The sequence below is a fragment of the Natrix helvetica genome (assembly GCF_964273705.1).
Source record: "Natrix helvetica genome assembly, chromosome: 1".
Lineage (NCBI taxonomy): Eukaryota > Metazoa > Chordata > Lepidosauria > Squamata > Natricidae > Natrix > Natrix helvetica.
The window spans coordinates 107145180-107168681 of record NC_138548.1 but is presented as its reverse complement, the minus strand read 5'-3'; the positions used below and the strand labels follow the sequence as shown (position 1 = coordinate 107168681).

Genomic DNA, 23502 nt, shown 5'->3' with positions numbered 1-23502 from the left:
GTTTCAACCGCCATCTCCGCGATCCGCTCGAGGAGCCCGGGCAGGGCCGTTGATGTATGGCGGGGAGCCAGGTATACTATCATAATGCATCTCACTCGAGAAAAGGACACAAGTGGCACAGCAGATGAATCTGTACATTTCTGGCCACAACTACCCACTGTCCACACTTTGAGGAGAACTGTGAGTGCAGGTAAAAAAATCCAGATTGCACATCTATTCTATCTGGGGATAGAGTTAAAGTTATAATGTTCTCAGAACAGGATGATCCATGAACGTACTTGCTAGAGTTGAGCTTCTCTTCATTTCTGCACATCCAGCTGTGCCTTTTTAGGATTGTTCCTTCACCTTTGGTCTCCACTTGGCTCTCAGCTCTCACCTGTATCTCCAAGTAGCTTTAACACATGCAGTAAACCATCTCAGCAAATGGGCCAAACCAGGGAAGAGTAGCCAATTTCAATTTGTCTATCCCAGTGTGTGTAGCCTGACCTGGCAGATTGAGGAGACAAGACTGATCATTGATCAAGAAGACAGGTCCAGCCGGTGTTGTGGAACACTAAGATCACAAGAAGACACATAAATATCTTGATCTTGATGCAGCAGGAAAAGTCACCAGCCTCTCTTGTTTGTGCCATCGAATTAAGGTCTCTCCTGCCAATTGAAAGGGGCTGCAAAGAAATTGACTTCAGAATCACAAGAAAAACTAGGCTATGAGGCACCTGTGTACTAGACACAACCAACACAATGTCCATATTTTCACAAAACTGAAAGTCTATGCTCTCCTATATGGATGTGAGTCCTGAACTCACATACCAATAACAAACAACTGGAGAAATATTACATTCACACTCATTGGCCAGAGCATGTCTCCAACATGAAGGTCTTGGATCATGTAAAGTCCAACAGCACAGATTTCCTGATAATGAAAGTTCAGAAGTGGTGGATGGGACACATAATCAGAATGGATAATTACCATATGCTTTACCAGATGCTCTGGTGTATTTGAGACTGGGAAGAGATCTCAAGGATGTCCATACAGGCACAAAACAGATGCTGTGAAGGAAATCCTATGCCATTGTAAACTCCAGCCAAGGGAACTAGAGCTGCAACTACTGACAAAACCCACTGGCAATCCCTGTACTATGAAGCCTCCACCAGTTTTGTAGACCGATGCAACCAAAAATCTGATAACTGTTGGAAGAGGGTGGGAAAGGGGTTAACAATGTAGTTTTTCTAGTAACCATTGTAATCTAATTTATTTATATTTATAACAATCTTTGGAGTGTAGATCTTTTTAAAAATAATATAATTGTGTTTGTCTTTGGTAATTTGTCTTACCAAAATCTCAATTACCATTTTTTTTATTTTCAACAGCCTTGCTATTTTATTGGACTTCGGAGTTTATAACCAAAACTATCAAGTTTGTCAAGTTTTGTGATAATAATATTGGACCACGCCAGCTTCGATTCTGCCTCACAGCACTCTTGGTTGTACTTTATGGAATGCTGCTAATTGTGGAAATTAACGTAATCCGAGTGAGGGTAAGGGTTAATTATATGTGCATGATAACTCAGGGAAGAACAGGAGAGAAAACTGAAGAGCTAGGTTACTTCTACTTTGGCCTTCTGCTGGCCAGAACTTTAGCCAGCTAAAATCATTGTGAAGCAGGATTTATAAAATTAACTTGTTCCATAAGATGTTGCCAAACAGCCTGGCATTCATTCATCAAAAATACATCTGGAATCAGATTAGATAAATGATTCGTGTTAGTGAGAATTAATGCTGTTTACCATCAGTTACTTCCAGAACAATGCCATAGTTCAAAAGCTCTATGAATACTTTCCTGAGATTTTCATATATCTATTTTCTTAAATGGAAAGATAGAATGTCATGTAATATCCAACTAGTTATATTTAAATTGTATTTTATGCCTTCTGAAGAAAATGTGTTTTGAGCTGGCAAGTTATCAACTTGTAAATTGTGTAGCTTTAAATCAATTTATTTATAATTCATATTATTTATTCCAAATAGGAGGCAAAATGCTTAAATTTCTCTCTTCTGCCAGGTATTAATCTTACTATGATAGAAAGTAGAATTTAATACTCTGGAATTATTGGAATTTAAAGATGCTTATCTGTCCAAATTGAGCTTAACTTTTGACTGCTAGGTTGAATAGAATCTAATAGAAACATAGCACTAATCTGACAAATATTTACTTTCTTAGTCATGAAACTATTGTAAATTAATTCTAGTTATTGTGTTTTTGAAAAATATTTTACATTGTAAGAGTAGTTTAGCCAAAGTATTTTTTTAAAATCATGTTATTTCACTTTGGTTTAGAGAATACGCATTTTGCTGATTGAATAACTTTTCCACTTAAATACTGAAAAATAAAGGACCCCTTGAGAAATGCAAACTCTAAAATTCATGTTTATTTGGTTATCTTGAGCAGGGGACTAATTACAGAATAATTGTAATTTTATCTGCTTTTGCATTAATTTGCTGATTTTTTTTGACTTTATGAAATTTAGAGATATATTTTCTTCAAAAAAACGAAAGAAATAAAACCGCCGGAGGATCTTCAGGACCTTGGAGTCAGATTCCTGCAACCTTTTGTGAACCTCCTGTCAAAAGGAACATATTGGTGGATGAATACCTTTATTAAAACTGCCCATAAGAAATCCATAGATTTGAAAGCTATAGGTAAACTGCCTATTGCAATGAGAGCTCTGACCAATTACATGTGCCTTAATGAAGCTTTTCAAACACAAAAGGTATGACTATAAAACAAAAAGGTTTTATATAGTAAAAAGAAAATCCTCTTTTAAAAACAGACAAGCCATTTTATATACCTCTGAATGACATTTTTAAAAAACACTTCAAAGATTCCTTTGTTGCCAGTTGAGTAGAAGGTATGTCAACATTTAAAATCAAAACGAATCTACTGTAAATTAAATCTATGTTAGAGCCCCATTGGCACAGTGGTTAGTATGCAATCTTGCAGGATGTCCCTGCCCACAGCCAGAAGTTCAATCCTGGCATGTTCAAAGTTGACTCAGCTTTCCATTTTACCAGGGTCGGTAAAATGAGGATACAGATTATTGGTGGCAATATGCTGACATTGTAAACCTAAAGAGAGGGCTAAGACTAAGTGATATTGCTATTGCTGTAAGAGTATTTTTCTAACATAAAGTAATACATAATAGAGTAATTATGAGTTAATTGTTATATATACACACACACGTACATCAATAGTTGAATGGTAAGACATGGCTTGGTATGGTAACTTCAACTCTTTCCCCCTTCTTCCATGGCCAAGAAAAGAAAACAGTTATCTCTTCCAGTAAAGGTCAGGATTTATAAAACAATATTTATGTGTTATGTATTTTAGAACATGACATTTTTAAAATGTCACCCCCTGCCTGAATTTAACAATGCTTTTTTTTTTATTACCGGACAGAATAAAGACACTCCTTACCCACAAGGATCCAGAAGTATTTGGTGTGCCCTTTGCTATGGCTTTGGAAGGCCTTTGGCTCTAAGCAGCACTTTCCGTATTCTGGCAGATTTGCTTGGATTTGCTGGTCCGCTTTGCATCTCTGGGATTGTCCATGTAAGGAAAGATAACAGCTCTTTGCATGCCCAGGTACTTCCTAAGAATCATTTTTAAAATGTCTTCTAACTTTTTATTGGTTCTAATCTTGTCAAAATCACTTTTGCTAAACTTCAAGCTGTAGAACTCATAGTCTCTGGCCTAATTACAGTATATGAGAGCCTGTGGGCGTTTCAGATTCACTCTTGGTCCCTGGACGAGCTTTGGGGTAACTGATTCCTTTTCCTTTTTGTGTGCGTGAGTGAATGAGTGTGAGTGAATGAGTCACTCGGTTGTGGTCTTGACACTGTTCCAACTGGCACCAAGCCACAAGAAATGACCAAAAGGCTGTCAAAAAATAAAATACAGTATTTATACCAACAGTTACATTTTCCCATTCCCAGGATCCCAGGAAGCTGCAGATTTTCCAGATAATTGTGACTCTCACTCTTTTGCTCTCTGTCCGCAGCAATTAAGAAAAAACAGATTCTGTTGTGACCAAACATTTCCATGGTAGTTTTGAGGGCCATCATATCAGAAAAATCATTAAGGGACATGGTATTGCAAGATATATATATATATATATCTCCTGGAGTGAGCTGAAAGACAGAAAAGGGAAGCAGTGTGTTCCCTCCCATATTTGGGCATACCATGGGTTGTGATACAATACATACCTATTTCCCTGGCTCAGTTGATAAGGAGGAGAGCCTGTGGCTTAGTGGCTAATACACTTCCTAATCTGTAATACAGCTTGGGTTCGATTCCCAGTAAGGGTATGGCTAGCTGATGAGAGCTAAATAGCTTGAAATAGATCTATACTAGTCTCCCTTTATTTATTTATCAGCACAAATACAACACAAATGTAACAAAGGCAACATAAAAAATATGATTTTCTGCCTGGATGGTCTCCTGGAGTGAGCCGAAAGACAGAAAAGGGAAGCAGTGTGTTACCTCCCATATTTTGGCATACCAGGGGTTGTGACACAATACCTACATACCTACACACACACACACACACACACACACACACACACACACATATGCTGGTTTTGTTGTATTCGTAAGCTTGGGCTTAAAATGAAGATGACAAGTGAGAACTTGCCGGAACCTTGCAAAGACAATCTCAATCTTACACGGGAAAAGACCCGAATACAAAAAAACCAGCATACCTACACCCGTGAAAATCTACGAAAACAAATATATATACACATACATACATATATATCCAAAGAAAAATATACTAAAAACAAATATCCTTTGTTTTTATATCCTCCCAAAAAAGTTTTTATAAATACAAATTCAACAAAAAACTTTTGGAGTTAAGAAATGAACAATTTTTGTACTAATTAATGAGGTTTGTTATCTTTAAGATTCCATAAACAACTAATCAGTTTGATTGCAGATATGCAGTAGTAAAAGGTTGGCATTTGTATAATAGAGTGGAAATAGAATAATTTCTATAATTGTAGCTATTAAAGCAATTCATTTTCAAGTTTTCTTCATCAAATCAGTATTTAGTTATAGAAAACAATAATAGTATTTTGGACTATAGATTAAAATGATTAGAAATAAAAATAATAATATAATTTATTATAGAGAGATGCTGCTTTAGTTCATGTAACATATTTAAAAGGTAACCACCTTAGTGATTTATAGAACGATTTAGTGGTTCTTGTGGTAACACAAAACCTTTTAATGCTTTATCATTTATATAAGCATTATTAATATAGTGTGGCTAACTTCAACATTTAATAGAGCTAGCCTCTCTAAAAAAAACACAGAAAATGGCTTTATAAAGAATAATCTAAGCTTTACATTTTATTCAACCATATATTATTTCAGAATTTATGTCATGCTAACAATACTTTTTTCTTTAGTAATAGCTGTAGGCAGCATTAATCATTTATTTTTGTTCTTGTACACATTAATAATGGAGCTTGTTTTGAATATACTTTGCTTCCAAAATTAGATGTAAGAATAAAATGAAGAGCAGATCATGCAGTAAGAAATATATTAAGATATACATTTAAACAGCCTGATGCTGGAGAAGACAGGGCAAAGCCTGAGGGTGGGGTCAAATACATCATCAAGCTAGCATCCCTATGCTATCGAAAGAGACCTAAATCTAGTCCTCCTTGACTCTTATCTGGTGTCAATTCAGATTGATAATTAGTAGAACAGATTCTTGTGTATATGTTGAATGAATAAACTTGCAATGCTTATTAATTCTATCCCAGCTCCAGTTCCTTGCACCTGATACCTACATTTGTTTAAGTAGGAATTCTAATGTAAGTAGTTTGGTGTTTTTTTTTAGAAGTAAATGTTTTATTCTTTCAACTAAATTCCAGTACTAAAAGGGCAGTAAAACAGTGATAGACTGAAAAATTGCAGCAATAAACATTTGTTAAAGACTTATAGAATAAGAAAAACCTACAAAAATGAGAACTTATATAAACCCATTCTTAACCCTCCCCAAAATGCCCTCCTTCACTATTTCATAGGCAAATTACATTAGTAAAAGTAACAGTATAATAGAATTGGAAGGGACCTTGGAAGTCTTTTAGTCCAGCCCCCTGCTGAACCAGGAGACCCGATACCAATCCGGACAAATGGCTGTACAATCTCTTCTCTCCAGTGATGGAGCACCCACAACTCCTGCAAACATTGGAAAACAACTGAAAATATTATAAGTTAAATAATAAACTGCACTATCAATGTTCATTCAAATCTCAGTCCAACAGAAGAGGTCCTAGAGCCTCGTACTTTCTCCAGAATCTGCCCAAAGGAAATTAAAACATAATGAAATAAAGCTAGTGATGTTAAATATTTTACGCTTGACTTAGGGGGTTTTTAGTTGACTGTTTTTTAAAAATTTTGTAGGGGTTCTGGGGTGGGGGGGTTGGAGGGTCAGGTCAGGAGCGAGGACAGAGCCAGGTCGCCAGGTGTGGTCGCGAGCAGAGGGAGCGGAAGGGAGGAGGAGGGGGAGGATGTCGTTCCGGTGCAGGGCTTCTTGATTCCAACGGTCGTAGGGAGGGGCAGATACGAGGACAGATCAAAAACTCGCAGTCGGTTGGGAGACCGTGGGTGCTGGTTACACCCGGTCGTTTGTACCAACCCCCGCATTCTAGGTGGTCAGGAGCTCCAGGCCCAGGGCCTGAGGCTGTTGTTATGCAATTCGAGGTCCGTCATTAATAAGGCCCCCCTCATTCACGATCTAATTCTGGAGGGGGAGCCGGACCTCGCGGGAATAAGGGAGACCTGGCTGGGCCACGAGGGAGGTTTACCCCTCGTGGAAATGTGCCCGCCAGGTTATCGTGCATTTCACCAGCCCCGGGCCCAGGGAAGGGGCGGTGGGGTAGCAGTGATTATTCGGGAGGACTTAGAGCCGAGGGAGTCCACTGTGCCACAGACATCCGGATGTGAATCCCTTGTTGTGAAATGGGGCCCTGGGAGACAGTTGGGCCTGCTGATAGTATACCTGGCTCCTCGCTATACATCAGCGGCCCTGCCCGAACTCCTCGAGCTGGTCGCATCGGTGGCGGTTGAGACCCCCAAACTTTTAGTGATGGGGGACTTTAACCTGCCATCGGTGGGAGGAGCATCTGAGGGGGTTCGGGAGTTCATGGCCTCCATGACAGCCATGGACCTGACTCAACTGATTCAGAGCCCGACACACGAGGGAGGTCACACCCTGGACCTCGTTTTTGTCTCTGGCCAGTGGTTGAATGATCTGGGAGGAGGAGACTTAACCATCACTCCGCTGTCATGGTCAGACCACTCACTCCTCCGACTTGACTTCCCTGGCGCTGCTCCCCACCGCGGGGAGGCGGAACCGGAAAATACTAGATGGTTCCGCCCCAGGCGCCTGATGGAACCAGATAGGTTCCAGATGGAGCTTGGGCCACCTCCTGTAGCCCTGACCCACCCTCGGGTAGAGGACCTGGTGGTCGCGTGGAACAACACGACTACCGGGGCCTTGAACCGGGTGGCGCCTTTGCGGCCTCTCCGGCGGCAACGATCCACCCTGGCCCCTTGGTTTACCGAGGAGCTAAGGGTGATGAAGCGCCGCAAGAGATGCCTAGAGAGTCGTTGGAGATCCTCCCATTCTGAATTTGACCGAACACAGGTACGAGCCCATTTAAGGACGTACCTTGTGGCATTGAGAGCGGCCAAACATCAATATTGTGCCGCTCTCATTGCATCCGCGGAGAACCGCCCTGCCGCCCTGTTTCGGGTGTCCCGCTCCCTTCTGTTTCAGAGGCCGCGGGAGGCCCCTTTACAGGGTAGGGCAGAGGAATTTGGGAAATACCTGCAGGATAAAATCGCTCAAATCCGGAAGGACTGGGTCCCTTTCAGTGGCCCAGTGGAGACGTCCGTGGCGAGTCTTGAGAAACCAACCTGGGAAGAGTTTGATTTGGTTGCCATCGAGGATTTGGACAGAGTGCGTGGACGACTGCGACCTACCACATGTTTGCTGGACCCGTGTCCCTCCTGGCTTGTACTGGCATCCTGGGAGGTTACACGCGACTGGCTCCAGGGCCTAGTGAACGCTTCACTGGGCGAGGGGTCTCTTCCAGCCGCCTTGAAAGAGGCGGTGGTGAGACCCTTGCTCAAGAAGCCTTCCCTGGACCCTATGGAGCTGGCCAATTATCGTCCTGTCTCCAACCTTCCCTTTTTGGCGAAGGTTGTAGAGAGTGTGGTGGCTTATCAGTTTCCACGACATTTGGAGGAAAATGATTATCTAGACCCGCGCCAGTCCGGCTTTCGCCCCGGACACAGCACGGAGACGGCCTTGGTCGCGTTGGTGGATGATCTCTGGAGGGCCAGAGATAGGGGTTGTTCCTCTATCCTGGTCCTATTAGATCTCTCGGCGGCTTTTGATACCATCGACCATGGTATCCTGTTGCACCGACTGGAGGGGTTGGGGGTCGGGGGCACCGTTCTACGGTGGTTCGGCTCCTACCTCTCCGGCCGGACGCAACGTGTGTTGACAGGGGAGCAGAGGTCGACTCTAAGCCCCCTTATCTGTGGGGTGCCGCAGGGGTCGGTCCTCTCGCCGCTCCTGTTCAACACATATATGAAGCCGCTGGGTGAGATCATCCGTGGTTTTGGGGTGGGATATCATCTGTACGCTGATGATACTCAGCTGTACATTTCCACCCCGAACCACCCCAACGAAGCCGTCGAAGTGATGTCCCGGTGTGTGGAAGCCGTACGGGTCTGGATGGATGACAACCGACTCAGGCTCAACCCTTCCAAGACAGAGTGGCTGTGGCTGCCGACCCCCCGGTTCAACCAGTTAATTCCATCTCTGGCCATCGGGGGCGTACAACTTGCCCCGGTGGAGCGGGCGCGCAATTTGGGCGTCCTCCTGGATGCCCGGCTGTCCATGGATGACCATGTGACGGCCGTGGCAAGGGGGGCGTTCCACCAGGTTCGCCTGGTGCGCCAATTGCGCCTCCTATTGGACCGGGATGCCTTGCGCACAGTCACTCATGCGCTGGTGACGTCTCACCTGGACTACTGCAACGCTCTCTACATGGGGCTTCCCTTGAAATGCACTCGGAGACTACAGTTGGTCCAGAACGCGGCCGCGCGGGTAATAATGGGGAGTACAAGGTACTCCCATGTGACACCTTTCCTGCGCGAGCTGCACTGGCTACCTGTGGTCTACCGGGTGCGTTTCAAGGTCTTGATAACGATCTTTAAAGCGCTCCATGGCTCAGGACCTAGATACCTGCGGGATCGTATCCTGCCCCATACATCCCTGCGACCAATCCGCTCGCACAGAGAGGGACTCCTCCAGGTGCCATCCGCCAGACAATGTCGGGGGGCGGTGTCTAGGAGTAGAGCCTTCTCTGTAGCGGGCCCAGCCCTGTGGAATGACCTTCCCCCGGATATTAGGACTACCTCTGACCTCCGCGCCTTTCGGATAAAGCTCAAGACCCACCTATTCCAAATAGCTGGCCTGGCTCAACCATAGTTCGCTCACTCTGCTCCTGACGGGTTTTTTAATTTTAATTCTGGGGTTTTTAGATTTTACTGTGTTTTAATTGTCTCTATTTATCTGCCTCCCTTCTCCATGTCCATGTACATGTATTTGTTTATTGTGTATGTGTTGTCTATTTTATATTTTATGTGTTTTCTTGTACGCCGCCCCGAGTCCTTCGGGAGAGGGTGCGGCTAAGAAATAAATTTTATTATTTATTATTATTATTATGTCAAAAATTCCAAAAATGTGCACCTTGATTTAGTTGGTGTGTCATACACACATACACACCCTGGACAAGAGAGGCCTCTCCAGGTTTTTTCTCTGGACTCTCCTTTCCACTGGACTCTCCTCTGCCAATACTCTAGAAGTCACGCAAGAGCACTTTGCTCCGAACAGAGCCTCTAGACTCTCAGAAAATCTCTCTGAAATCCAGATACTAAAGACAAAGCAGTCAGGGAGGAAGAAGATTTCCTCTTTTTTTAAGTTTTAAAACAGAGTGAAAAGAAGACAGTTTAAGGCAGTGATGGCGAACCTTTTTTGGCTCACGTGCCGCAAGTGGGGGGAGCGCAGGGGGGTCGAGTGTGGGCGTGCCGCACCCATAATGCAACGCGCGACCCCCCAGTGCGCATGCACGCACAACGCACGACCCCCATTTTTACATGCTTTTTATCGCCCTCCCCAGGCTCCAGGGGCTTTATAGGAGCCTGGGGAGGGCGAAGAGAGCCTCCCCCAATCCCCCGGAGGCCCTCCGGAGGCTTCAGGGACCGTCCGGACCGTCCAGAGGCTTCCCTGAAGTGACTTGCGGGTTGCTCGGAGGGTGGTTTTAAGAGCTCCGAAGGCATCAGGGAAGCCTCGGATGGTCCCTGAAGCCTTCGGAGCGCTTAAAACCACCCTCCGAGCAAACCGGAAGTCACTTCCGGTTTGCTCGGAGGGTGGTTTTAAGCGTTCCGAAGGCTTCAGGGACGGTCCCTGAAGCCTCTGGGGGGGAGGCTCTTTTCACCCTCCCCAGGCTCCTATAAAGCCTCTGGAGCCTGGGGAAGGCGAAAAATAGCTTTTAAAAAGGTGAACTCAGCTGGCCAGCGCGCGCATGCGTGCTGGCCAGCTGACAGGGCAGAGCCTCGCGTGCCTTGACAAATGGCTCCGCGTGCCACTTGTGGCACGCATGCCATAGGTTCGCCATCACTGGTTTAAGGTATTCAAAGTACCTAATTAGCTTATATCTAATCAAAAAGGAGATCTGATATTGGTAAGATAGGCGCAAATTCCTTAGATTTCATTTAATAGCCCAGTTCAACACTTTACTGACTGTTAAGAACTTCCCTCCATGTCATCTTTCTGCTTCTCAAATACATTCCTGGAGAGTCAGTTGAATGAAATTATCCTGATGCTTTTGCTTCCAGTCAAGGTTATTCTTGACCTACAATTGTAATACAAAACTAACACCAGATACATACAATCTCTTTAACCTCACCCAAGGGAGTTTGCATTATTGAGGACAAGCAAACTTCAGATGCTGTTTTAATCATTACTATTGCCTATTTGCTTTTAACTTTGATTTTTATTAGTATTGAGAACAGACAAGTGATAATCTTATATGCAAAATGAAGCACTTGAAGATACTATAATTTCTAATTGCCAGCATAATTCTAAAAATAGCAAAATGGCATTTTCAGATACTTGCCTAATATTACTAAAATGATCATGTAGCATATCATGTAGGATCTAAATTGCCCAAATTATCTCCAGCATGTGCTAGTTGAAAATTTTATGTAGGAAAACCTCCATAAATAGATCAAAGGGGGATTTTTTAATGCATCTGTCAAGCCTGCCACATATTCAAACATATTCTACTGTGGGAAACAGGGAGGGAGGATTGTATGGAGCAGAGTAGATATGTAGCCACAATAACATTCCTTCTCAGAAAGTCAAGGTCGCCTTGTCTGTGCACCTGAACGGATGTGAATGGGAGAAATCTTCCATCATGGCAATTGCTGATTGGGCCATGTGATAGACTTGTGAGTGTTGGGGCAGGATCTTGAACTTTCAACTGTGTTGGTAAAACCTGGAAGCTTTCAGATTCAGGTTTTCCCAGATGTGCCAATATGGCTTCTGTAATAAAATTGAGCATTGAGGAATTTCAAGCCTTGGATACTTATTTGATGGAAGATGCTATTTGGATCCCTGACATTATCTTTATTTGTTTTCTGAATATGTTTCTGCATCTGAAGAGACACATTGTCAACTTTATTGTCTGCCCTGATTCAGAATACATGCTTTAAAGCTTGAGAATATATATTTTTAAAAATGACCTCATTTTATTACTTTGTTCTCCTTCCGATAGCTAACATACCTGAATAAAGTTAGCACAAAATGAAATGCTATGCTTTAGAAAATAGAAGTAATTCATGAGAGGTTTTTTTTTTACAGAAATAAGGCTGACTTCAATATAGGAAATACAATGAATGTTATTTTTAACCATAAAATTATTTTATAGAGGATCTAGCATTCTTATGAAAATCAAAATTAGATGATATATTTACCATATTTTCCATTTGCAAAACTTTGTAAGTAATTTCCAGTATTTCTGCAGTTTCCATTGTGCATTTGTGTTATATTGCATTTATAGGAATTCTTTAAAAACAGAAGTTTTTAAAAAAAGCCTTTTATTTTGGTTTTGGTTTTTCCTACAGACTAAAATGATGGGTGTTTACTTCATCTCTTCTCAAGAATTCTTGGCTAATCCTTATGTGTTATCAGTCCTCCTTTTTTTTGCACTTCTATTGCAAAGAACATTTCTCCAGGCATCATACTATGTGGCCATTGAAACAGGAATTAACCTAAGAGGAGCAATACAGGTATTTCAAATATCCTACAGATTCATGCTGTGAAAGATTTTTATTTTACAGCTAATTTAATAGAAAAAAGCATTTTTAAATAAAGCATAATACCAAAGAGGTGGTATGTATTTGTATAAGTGGTATCCGGAAAGCTAAAGCTCAGATTGAGCTAATATTAATGAGGGATCCGGATAATAAGTAAAAGAACTTCCTCAAATATTTTCAAAATAAAAAGAATTAGAAAAGGGACTGTCAATTAAAATTTCCGTGAAGGTGACAATATAACAAAGAAAAGACTGATGCCTTAATAAATCTATTGATTTTCATCTTAAATACTCAAAGTATTTAATGCCAAGTATTTGGTACTCAAATACTTAATGTCATTAAAATGCATTTTACTGTGTTGATGAGAGCATTAAAAATTTGTAACGTTTACAGATGCTCTTGAGTTAAGGAGAAACTCTTTCTACTGTGACAAATCTTCACGTCCTTGCCTTTCATTATATAAGGTGCAGCTGTCCTACATGGCTTCTGAAATTAATAGCTCATCTGATTTCAGCACAAATAGATCACGGCTTGGGTTTCTTTATTAAGAAAGAAAAAGAAACAAGAAAAAATGAAGCGAATGAACCTCTGATACCAGAAATAGCAAGAATTAATTGCCAACAATGACTGTCACATTGAAAGTCAATCTGGTGTATTGGCTAAGCCACCTGACTAGAAGCAACAGGACTGTGAGTTCTAGTCCCACTTTAGGCACAAAGCCAGCTGGGTGATCTTGGGCCAATCAGTTTCTCTCTGTCCTAGAAAGAACATAATGGCAAAATACTTCCAAAAAATTTTGCCAAGAAAACTGCAGGGAATTGTTACCAGAGTCAAACTGATCAAGGGCACAAAAAAGGTGTTCTATCACACTATCTTGTCATATTCATATTACTTTAAATGTGAACTTGGAAAATACAATCCTGATTCTAGTTGAATAGGAGTGTTTTTATGTATATGATTTTGTGTGTGAAAGAAAAAGAATACCACCTTTTTTAATGCATGTTGAATGCAATCTTCCAATTCCAAAAAGGGATAGAATCAAAGTATTTCATTTAATTATCCCAAGTAGACTTTCACTGATTTTTTTCTAAATGAATCTTATTTCTTTTAAGATCAAATTGTTTATTAAATAAATGATACACTGTTTTCTCCAACATGGTCTCTAGTAAATATGGGAATACAGTTGAACTGGAAAGTCTTAAGAGCGGTAATTTTAACAGGAGGGCGCCAGTAACAGCGAGAAATAAAAATTGACTTGTTCATAATTATCCCTTTATGTCAAATGAAGAAGCTCATGGAACCCTCACTGTTATTCTAAATTCTCTGAAAACCTTGGGAAGCTATCCATTCTAGTGAAATTTCCTTTAAAATCCTTTAAACATCAATCTGTTTAAAATATCTGATTAATGTTAACATAGGAGTTCTGCTTAAAATGGAAATTGGTCTAGGAGTGATATTCACATATTTCTCCTCATAAACCTGTAGGATTTTTAGCCATCTATTTGTATCAAAATTCAACTCCTATTTAATTTGAAATATTTATTAACAAAAATATCTTCCTGGGGAATACATACTCCAACCTTTAAAAAAAAGATTTGGACAATAGATAGATCTCATTTTATTATATAAATCTCAGAGCATGACCCAACAGTACTTTTTTCAAGAGGCAAGTTGACTTTCTTTGTTTTTTTGAAGAAGCTTCTTGGCTGAGAAGTGAACCATCTTCAAGGAAAAATAAAAAAAGTCCAGTTGCCTCTTGAAAAAAAGCACCCTTGGGACAAGCATGACCTGGATGACTGAGAATATCCATAGACTCTCTTGTAGCATGAGATAAGCTAAATTATATTAAAATGCTGCAATATATCTATTTGTATTAGATGTCCTGATGCTAGTATGTAATTTTAGCATTCTCAATATTCTTATAATCTTAATGTTTTGCTATCATCATGATTGCTTATAGATGTTATCAATATAGAACAAAGTATTATCAATGTGGAAGTTTGCTTTTTATCTTTCAATTAAAACTGAACATTTTCATTCTAGACAAAAATTTATAATAAGATCATGAGACTATCAACCTCCAATATGTCCATGGGGGAAATGACCTCAGGTCAGATCTGTAACCTGGTTGCAATAGACACAAACCAACTAATGTGGTTCTTCTTCCTCTGTCCTAATCTCTGGGCTATGCCTGTACAGGTAAGAAAATGAATGGATTATTAATTAACATTAACCCAAGGGAACAGACATCAGTGTAAAATGTTTACCTCCTACTGTCCCATGGGATCATAAGATCTACGTTTCTTGAATCTTCATAGCTTTTTTTCTCTGATGTTGTAGTTATCCTGAAGTGGGTTATGCTTTCCTTTTTTGGAAGACATCCTACATCTCTTCCAAAAATAACAATTGATGACATGTCTAGAATCCTCCTATTTTCCTAAATGCCCTTACCATTCACTTTTGGAATTGCATCAATTGCATGAATCAATGTCCCTTTTCTTTCCATCATTGCAGATTATTGTTGGAATTGTTCTGCTCTACTACCTGCTTGGAATAAGTGCCTTAATTGGAGCAGCTGTAATCATAGTGCTGGCCCCTGTCCAATACTTTGTAGCCACAAAACTTTCACAAGCTCAAAGAAGCACATTGGTAAGTTCTGCCAAGATTAGTACACCCACCCAATTTCACAATTCCAGACTATAAATTTGTAATCTCAGATCTTTGAGAGTGTCCTTAGTATACTTTGTTCATATTGCATCTAATCAAAAGTGAGTTCTGTTAGGTGTAGTGAGACAAATTCCCCGTTGTATTGTATTTCTATAGTGTTTAATCTACTTATAGTTTGAAAATAACTACCTAGCAAATTGGGGGGAAAAGAGAGGAATGGCGCAGTTTTGCTTTTCATTTTTCTGAAACAAAAACCTGGTACTGTTAAAGAAATAAATATCTGTATTCCACACAACTAAATCAATACAAAGCTGAGCAGATATGCCTTGTAATCAGTTTAATGACAATTGGTCTTGGATATATTTAACATCTAACTTTTGACCCTTTTTGGAAGTGCTTTTAAAGAGTATTTGGGAGCTACAGATGTAGTAGAACACTTTCTTTTGGGTTCCGAGGTGTGGGAGCATACTAAGGCACTTTTCCAGACCCAACATTAATTACTGCTTAGTTTCCAGAGGTAATATAAGGTGTTAGCATTGACATATAAAGCTCATTATACCTTAGCATTATAGCCCCTTTAGACTGCATATTCCTGTCTGTATTAGTTAGATCCACCAGAGAAACATTGTTGCAAATCCTTTACTTTCAGAAAATACAGGCAGTATTGCTTCTTCATAGCAGTGCTGATCAAACTGGCTCCCTCTTCACTGGTATTTTAGAAATTCTTAAAGACTCAATTGTTTTGGAGAACTTTCCCCAGATGTGAACATTGCCATCTTTGTTTTATTTATTTTATTTCTAATTTATGTTGAAAGGGTTTATTCATACTGCTTTTGTTGTTGATTTACTCCTATTGTATGTATTTTAATCTGTATTACTATATGTAACCATCAAGAATCTCTTTTGATCACAGTGGGCTAGAAATATTATAAATAAATAAGAGGGGAAGAAGTATTTAAATAAAAAATTGGAGTACAGGATCTTTTTGTAACCAATTTGCATTACCATGGATTGTTATATAATACTATATCTTATGATCTCACTATAATACAAAATTATTTTTTATGCCAATGGTCCAGGAATATTCCAATGAGAGATTGAAGAAAACAAATGAAATGCTTCGAGGCATAAAACTACTTAAGCTCTATGCCTGGGAACACATTTTTCATAGTAGTGTGGAAGAAACTCGGCAAAAGGAAATGACAAGTCTTAAATCTTTTGCCCTTTATACCTCTATATCAAGTAAGTAATTCACTTTTTGTCCCCAAAGTCAGTTTAAATGTTTGCATAAACGTAAATAAGTTTTTAGTTAGTTTACTGCAAATTTAAAGGAAACAGTTTCCATACCAAGAAAACTCCCAAAGCATTAAAAAAAATCCTGCGCTATAGTCTTTGGAAAATTGGTTTTCAAAGGCAAGACCAATTGTATATATGGTTTTTTTTAATGTAAATTAAAACAGCCATTAGAATGAATTTCTCCTGCTAGTTCATCAACAAATCATTTGTTCCCTTCCACCTGAATCCTCAAAAGTTCCGTCCAAATGGACTGGGTGAATGGACTGGGTGAATTTTCTTGAAGGTAAAAAAACAAAGTAGATCCCATCATACAAGCATTATTTCTTCAAACTAAATTTTATGAAAAAGATTTTACAGTCTTTTGAGTTTTACTGAGTTTATCTTTTTAATGCTAGAAAGTTATTTGTGCTACACCATAATATTGAAATAATTATCCATTTTTAAAAATGGACAAAATGTGCAAATCTTCTCAATAGTCTTGAAGATTGACTTAAATGCTTTTCAAGCAGCCAGATCAATATTAGTTAATGTAATATTATTCATGCTTGCATGAAATAAAAGCAAAACAGTAAACTGTATCTCCAATAAATAGTTGGTTCACAGATCATGCCAAACTATTCTTTACTCTTTTCATATTGACTGGTTTATATGAAAATCATTTAAACAGTTCAATTTACACAAGATTCTAAAACAAACTCCAATATGGTGTAAACATCTTCTTATCTGTGGTCAAAACAGAATAATCAAATGTACAACTGTAGATACATGGACATTCTTTTGCATAACAGGCTAATGACTATCCTAAGATAAGATAAGTGACTATAATGACCAGTCCTGTGTCATGAAATGACCAATTTCCCTTATTTTTCCATTGGGAATACTTCTAGCTTTTAGGCGATAGCATGTTTAATTAATTTTACATCTGAATTGGGACTGTCAATGCAGACAGCTGTTTTATACCAATAGCAGCTCAGGATTGAATTGTTATGTTTCTCTACATCTTTAAAGATTAAGCAGATAAGAATTGTGTGTAGTTATAAAACATTTACAGCAGTGGTGGGATTCAATTTTTTTTACTGCCGGTTCTGTGGGCGTGGCTTGGTAGTCATGGCATGGCTTGGTGGGCGTGGTAAGGGAAGGATACTGTAAAATCTCCATTCCCTCCCCACTCCAGGGGAAGGTTACTGCAAAATCCCCATTTCCTCCCGATCAGCTGTGATTCAGGAGGCAGAGAATAGATGGGGGCGGGGCCAGTCAGAGGTAGTATTTACTGGTTCTCCGAACTATTTAAAATTTCCACTACCAGTTTTCCAGAACTGGTCAGAAATTGCTGAATACCACCTCTGTTTCACAGTAGTTTTGCATTTTTGATTCCACTTAAGTTAATGAGGCCAAGACTGAAATAATTTTAAATTTTTGACAAATGTGAAAACTAAATACCAAACATTTAATAATGCATAAAGAAGTAATTGACTTTCAATTCCAGATGATCCTCTGAGGAGCAATTTAAATGCTAGTAGCTGCCTATAACTGATTTTTTTCTTCCTGATACAGTAAATAATATTTTATATGTCAGACATAAAAAGGTAGGTATACAAAGGAGACCATTTCTTCATGAAATTTACTTGCCTATAATTCAGACCTAATGACTGTTACTGTTCAACAGTTGTTTGATATGAATAGTGAATTGAGCAGTAGAAAAGACAAAAGGAAGTAAGTAGAAATGTTGCAGTAATATTGTAATCTTAATTTTTAATAAAGTGTCATTGTAAAAAAAGGAACTTATTATAAGATAACAGATGGCCTGCTGAGGCTTGTGAGAGCCAATTGTTAAATTTTCTGGAATGTTGTGTTATATAATATCAGACTGATACTGATTTTATAGGCTTATTTACCAAGAATTAACTTCCATTTAGTTCTTACTCCTGTATATAGAATTGGTCTCTAAACAGTGTATGTATATTAGAAGTAAAATAAACAGTAGTTTTATAACAATATTAATTGTAACTATGCAATTAATACCAGGGCAGCATTTTAAGTGTTTTATAGTAAGAAAGATTATTACTATGGCATCTGTAAATAAATGCAGTGGATTGAAATCATTAAAACTGATTATAAGTGAAACTTTTGATAACAAATGGGAGTTCTTCGCTAATTATCTCCGAAAGGATAAATAGTATGTCACTCAATCTGTTTTTAAGCAACTGAAAACAGTAAGCAGGGGCAAGGAAAAAGGCCCTGGGAAATTTTTCAAATTTGGCTGTACTTAAGACATTAACTTTACCCTTTAGCACTAGAACGCTGCTTATGTTTTCCTTAGCTCCTATGAGATCTTATTTATCATGCTAAATGTTCATCATGAAAGATGTCTCTTGAGATGGAGCTACATTGGCCTATGATAATAAGCAACCAAATGCACAAAACATATGGCACATTGGCAATACTTATTATCGTAAGTACTTTAACTCATTTTCTTTTCTCTAGGGAATAAACAATCTTGATCTTTTTCTTTCAAAATTAATCTGCTTGAAGAAACATTACTTCAGAACAAAATTTACCCACTTGCTTCCCTCCAGATGTCTGTGAATTACTAGGAACACATTTTCCTATTTAGAACATGCTTTCATAAGAGGTCACTATGGGAAATGAGGGAGGGATGTCCATTCACCCATCCTTCCATCCATCATCTCTTGTTTTATTACCTATGATTAAATGACTGTAGAATGCAAAAGTCTCAACAACTTCTAGGTGACAATAAAATAATACACAAGACTCTTTCTGGTGCCATCTAATGATTGTCCTGATTTTTGTAGCTCAGATCTGTACATCTACTTAGTCAGACAAGCCATGATTCTTTTTCACTAACCTGTGCTAGTTCAGTTTACCTGCCAACAGATCCATCCTAAGAGCTGGCTTTTGGCTAGTGGGAGAAATTTGAAGAAAAGGGAGCCCATAAGTTGAGATCTTGATACCATTGCCATAAGTCATAAGACATAAAAGAAGATGCCTAGAAACCAAACAAACCTTATGGCTTAACATGATATGGGAAGCCAGCCAGAAAATAGCTTATGATAATGAATTGTTTTAAATGTTAGAATCATCAATCCAAATAACTCTTAAGGTATCTTTTAATGTCTTAATAGAGATTGGATTGGATTGGATTTTTGAATTTATTGGATTTATATGCTGCCCTTCTCCCAAGGACTCAGGGCAGCATACAGCATTAAAAAACACATAGTACAAAAGTTAAAAGGAAATTAGAAACAGTCCAAAAAACAAACCCAATTTATATAACACTCACATTTTAAAATTAAATAAAATTAACAGGCCAGGACGGCTTGCTGGAAAAGCCAACTTTTTAGGGCGCGTCGGAAGGACCGGAGGTCAGGGATTATGCGAAGCTCCGGGGGCAGCTCATTCCAGAGGGAAGGCACTCCCACAGAGAAGGCTCTCCCCCTGGGGGTCACCAGCCGACATTGTCTGTCCGACGGCACCTTGAGGAGGCCAACTCTGTGGGATCGTACTGGACGGTGGGAGGCTATTGGTGGCAGTAGGTGGTCTCGCAGGTACCCTGGGCCTAAGCCATGGAGCGCTTTAAAGGTCATAATTAGTACCTTGAATCGCACCCAGAAGACAACCGGTAACCAGTGCAGGCCGCCTAAAAGGGGTGTAACATGGGAGCACCTAGGTACCCCCATGATAACCCCCGCGGAGATAATGAACTGTCATTATCACATAGGATGTGGGACATTTAACCCGGGGTGGATTGCTGCCGGTTTTACTACCGGTTCGCAACCTGCATGTGCGCTGTTTAAATTGTAAATTGTTCTTCACGCAGGCGCAGAATAATTTACAGTGAACTGTGCACGTGCAGTCACTAAAAACCAAAATGGCGGCAGCCCAGTGGCAGCAAGAGAACTGGTTCGGAAGTGTGACAGACCTGGGTCGCTGCTGATTCTGCGACCCAGGTCTGAATTCCACTACTGGTTCAGCCAAACTGGGCCGAACCAGAAGCAACCCACCTTAACCTTCCAGCTCTGAGCTTAATGAAAATAACACTAGCACTTAGACTTATATGTACCTTCCCATATTGATTTACAGCACTCTCTTTGCAGTTTACAATGTCGACATATAGCCACCAATAATATGGATCTTCATTTTACCAACCTTGGAAGGATGGAAGGCATATTAGGATTGAACTCCAGGCTGTGGGCAGAGTTTGCCTGCAATACTGCATTGTAACCACTATACCACCAGTCTTTGTGTTTGCATTTATGTTAGAAAAAAGTTCCTATGGGAGGGAGGGAGGGGGAGAGAGGAGAGAGAAATCAATATTATTAATTAAGGAACAGTTGCCCATCTCTACAGGATACATACTAAACTGCCTGAAATGAAATAGCACATTAAATCCATGTAGTTCTGTATTGCTGACACTGTAGCCATCTTTCAGAACTTGGGGGAGAAATCAGCTCGACTTATAGATGCCAAGAAATGAATCTCAGTTTTTGTTTTTGTTTGCTTTAAAACATGTATTTTATAATGAAAATTCTTTGTCTTCCCTCCAAATTTATGTTTAATTAAGCCCAGAAAACTTATCTGCAGCTTATTTTATTCAATTTTGAAATATTTGAAATATTTCCTGTTTGGCTGCTGCAATAAGATTGCAGTGTGAACCAGGAAGCTGAAAGGAATGTAAGAGTATCCTACTTCTGAAATACATTGAACAATTTGACAGTTATCACTTGTTAAAATTAGGACGAAATTTTGGCAACATAAGTAATAAACCATAATGTTACTGTAATAGAATGGATAATTTATATTTTCATGACCAGCTGCAAAGAAGACTCAGAACAATAGGGAATCCATTCGCCTAGACATAGAGAGGAAACCAGTATTGTACATCAAATCTACCCAGAAAGTCCCTGGAAATTATTTTCTTGCTATCATTCATGGTACAGAAGCACTACCAGAACTGTGATGATAATAGCCTGGATTCCCAGGAAAGAGGGAATGCATTTCAGAGGAGTAAGAGACAATTCAATTCAGATGGTTTGTGTGAGATAAAGAGAGTGAAAATTATTTCTCCATAAGAGTTTTCAGACTATATTGCTTTATGGGGGTGGTAGTCTGCTTTAGTTTGGCAAGATTTTGTCTGTAGGTGAGGCTCAGTAAAGAAATCTGCTTGGAACAATCACAATGTGTCTTTCTTTGAATAATACGGTACAATATCAACGTATTATAGCTATTTTACCTGACTAAAAAGCGAGTAATCTGAAAGAAAAAGGCACTGTTGCAGTTGCAAATGCATACTTTGTTAAGCTAAGCATCATTTATATTAGGTGGAGTATCTGTAATTATTGGCATAATTTTTCTTATACTGTACTTTGTTATAGCAATTAGTACGCTTCTAAAGTAAATAAAATGCATGAGAATGAAAGCGATATAGATACAAAAGTGTGTAAATGTAGTAAGAAAAAAAATATTTTCCCTACAGTTTTCATGAATGCAGCAATACCAATTGCAGCTGTTCTTATAGTAAGTATAAACATTTATATTAAAATGCAATTTTTAAAGAAAAAATAGAGAAAGATACACCTTTTTAATAATGAATGTGTTGATTCTGCTTTTGCTGACTTTAAATTATTATGAGGAGATCTGGGTCCATAAAATTTGTTCATGCTATAGGAAGGAAGGAAGACACCAAATTTCAGCAATTGCTCTTCCCAGTAGCTACTAGAAAAAAAGCTTTGCAGAGAGATAAGAAACACAGGAACAACATGAAAGATTATACTAAGGACTGCAATAAAAGATGAAATATAAATTTAAAAAGGTCAGTGTAAATCACTGGCCTTTCCCATTGCAGATGCAGCTAAGGATTTTAAGATGATGCTGAACTGAAAATCAGCATCTTCCAGAAACAGAGTACTGGTTTGGAGCTAGGGTGGATAATATTCTCAATGCATTGGCTGACAGAATGATGGATGGGTAAAAAAAGAGTAGCAACTACTTTATATTATTTCAAAAGCTATAGAAAATCATATCGAATAGTAAGTTTGGTTTTGTTATTCTTGAATCTCTTGACAGTAACTGATTCTGTCTGCAACATATAGGACAGAATCCAGCCCCTTCTCATTGCCATCTTCCTTTGGGTAGAACTTTCTTTTGGAAGTAGTCCGGTAATAAAATACAATTAATTGTCTTAGATGGGGCAAATTCAGGCACTTTTCAAGTCACAACTCATGGACTTACTCTACATTCAGAGAAGCTTCTTTGATTTATTTTATTTATTTACTTAATCTGTATGGCACCTATTCCAAATTGTTCTGGGCAACTAATATTAAGAAACACCACCAAGTGACAACCCCCATAAAAGAATATGCAAGCACACCCATAAAATAAATAAATAAAGGAAAAATGGTATACATATACATAAATGGTCTATTTATAGTTGTATATAAATTTTGATGCTTGATGATCATTCATAGTTCTATAAGAATAACAGTTCTGCTGATTCTTTGGATTTTTGAAGCTCAGTTTTAAAAAAATCTGACTGAAAATATGTCTTTAATAGATAAATGGTCTGAAGTAATGCGTTTTGTTTTTGTTTTTCTAATAAGACGTTTGTTGTCCATACCCATCTCTTTGTCAATGCTGACTTTTCTCCTTCGGTGGCCTTTGCATCGCTCGCTCTTTTCCACATCCTTGTGACACCCCTGTTCCTACTCTCCAGTGTGGTTAGATCCACTGTTAAAGCTCTTGTAAGGTAAGGTTTCATGAGTGAACTTCTCCAAAAGTTAAGACACTTGGTTTAAAATAGTCACCTCCATTGCCGTGGGAGTCATTTAGAATTTATTTAGGATATCATTTTATATAATAGTGTTATCATAGATTTTAAAATGTGTTAAATGTTCATGATAATATGTGATAAAATCTTAATTGTATTTTCTCATCCCTCTCTGTTTTGCACACACAACTACATTCTATCACACAGTTCATCTCTAATTACTGTTTCATAACTCTTATATGATTATCACAAATCCACATTAATTCAATAAGAATTTTACAGCTCAAACTGT

General features: G+C 39.0%; 1 protein-coding gene across 6 annotated transcripts in view; it reads left to right on the top strand.

The window, feature by feature from the left end:
* Positions 1-23502, top strand: part of ABCC8 (ATP binding cassette subfamily C member 8) — a 74514-nt gene that overhangs the window by 9498 nt on the left and 41514 nt on the right. For all 6 annotated transcript variants that reach the window (XR_014173821.1, XR_014173822.1, XR_014173823.1 and 3 more), the window contains exons 4-12: positions 1372-1538; positions 2529-2771; positions 3458-3643; positions 12272-12436; positions 14507-14662; positions 14978-15112; positions 16210-16372; positions 21921-21961; positions 23044-23189. Coding sequence is in view for 3 of the 6 variants with exons in the window: in XM_081935751.1 (XP_081791877.1) it covers positions 1372-1538; positions 2529-2771; positions 3458-3643; positions 12272-12436; positions 14507-14662; positions 14978-15112; positions 16210-16372; positions 21921-21961; positions 23044-23189 (1402 nt within the window). In the remaining 3 variants the exon portion in view is untranslated. The remainder of the gene's footprint in view (positions 1-1371; positions 1539-2528; positions 2772-3457; positions 3644-12271; positions 12437-14506; positions 14663-14977; positions 15113-16209; positions 16373-21920; positions 21962-23043; positions 23190-23502) is intronic.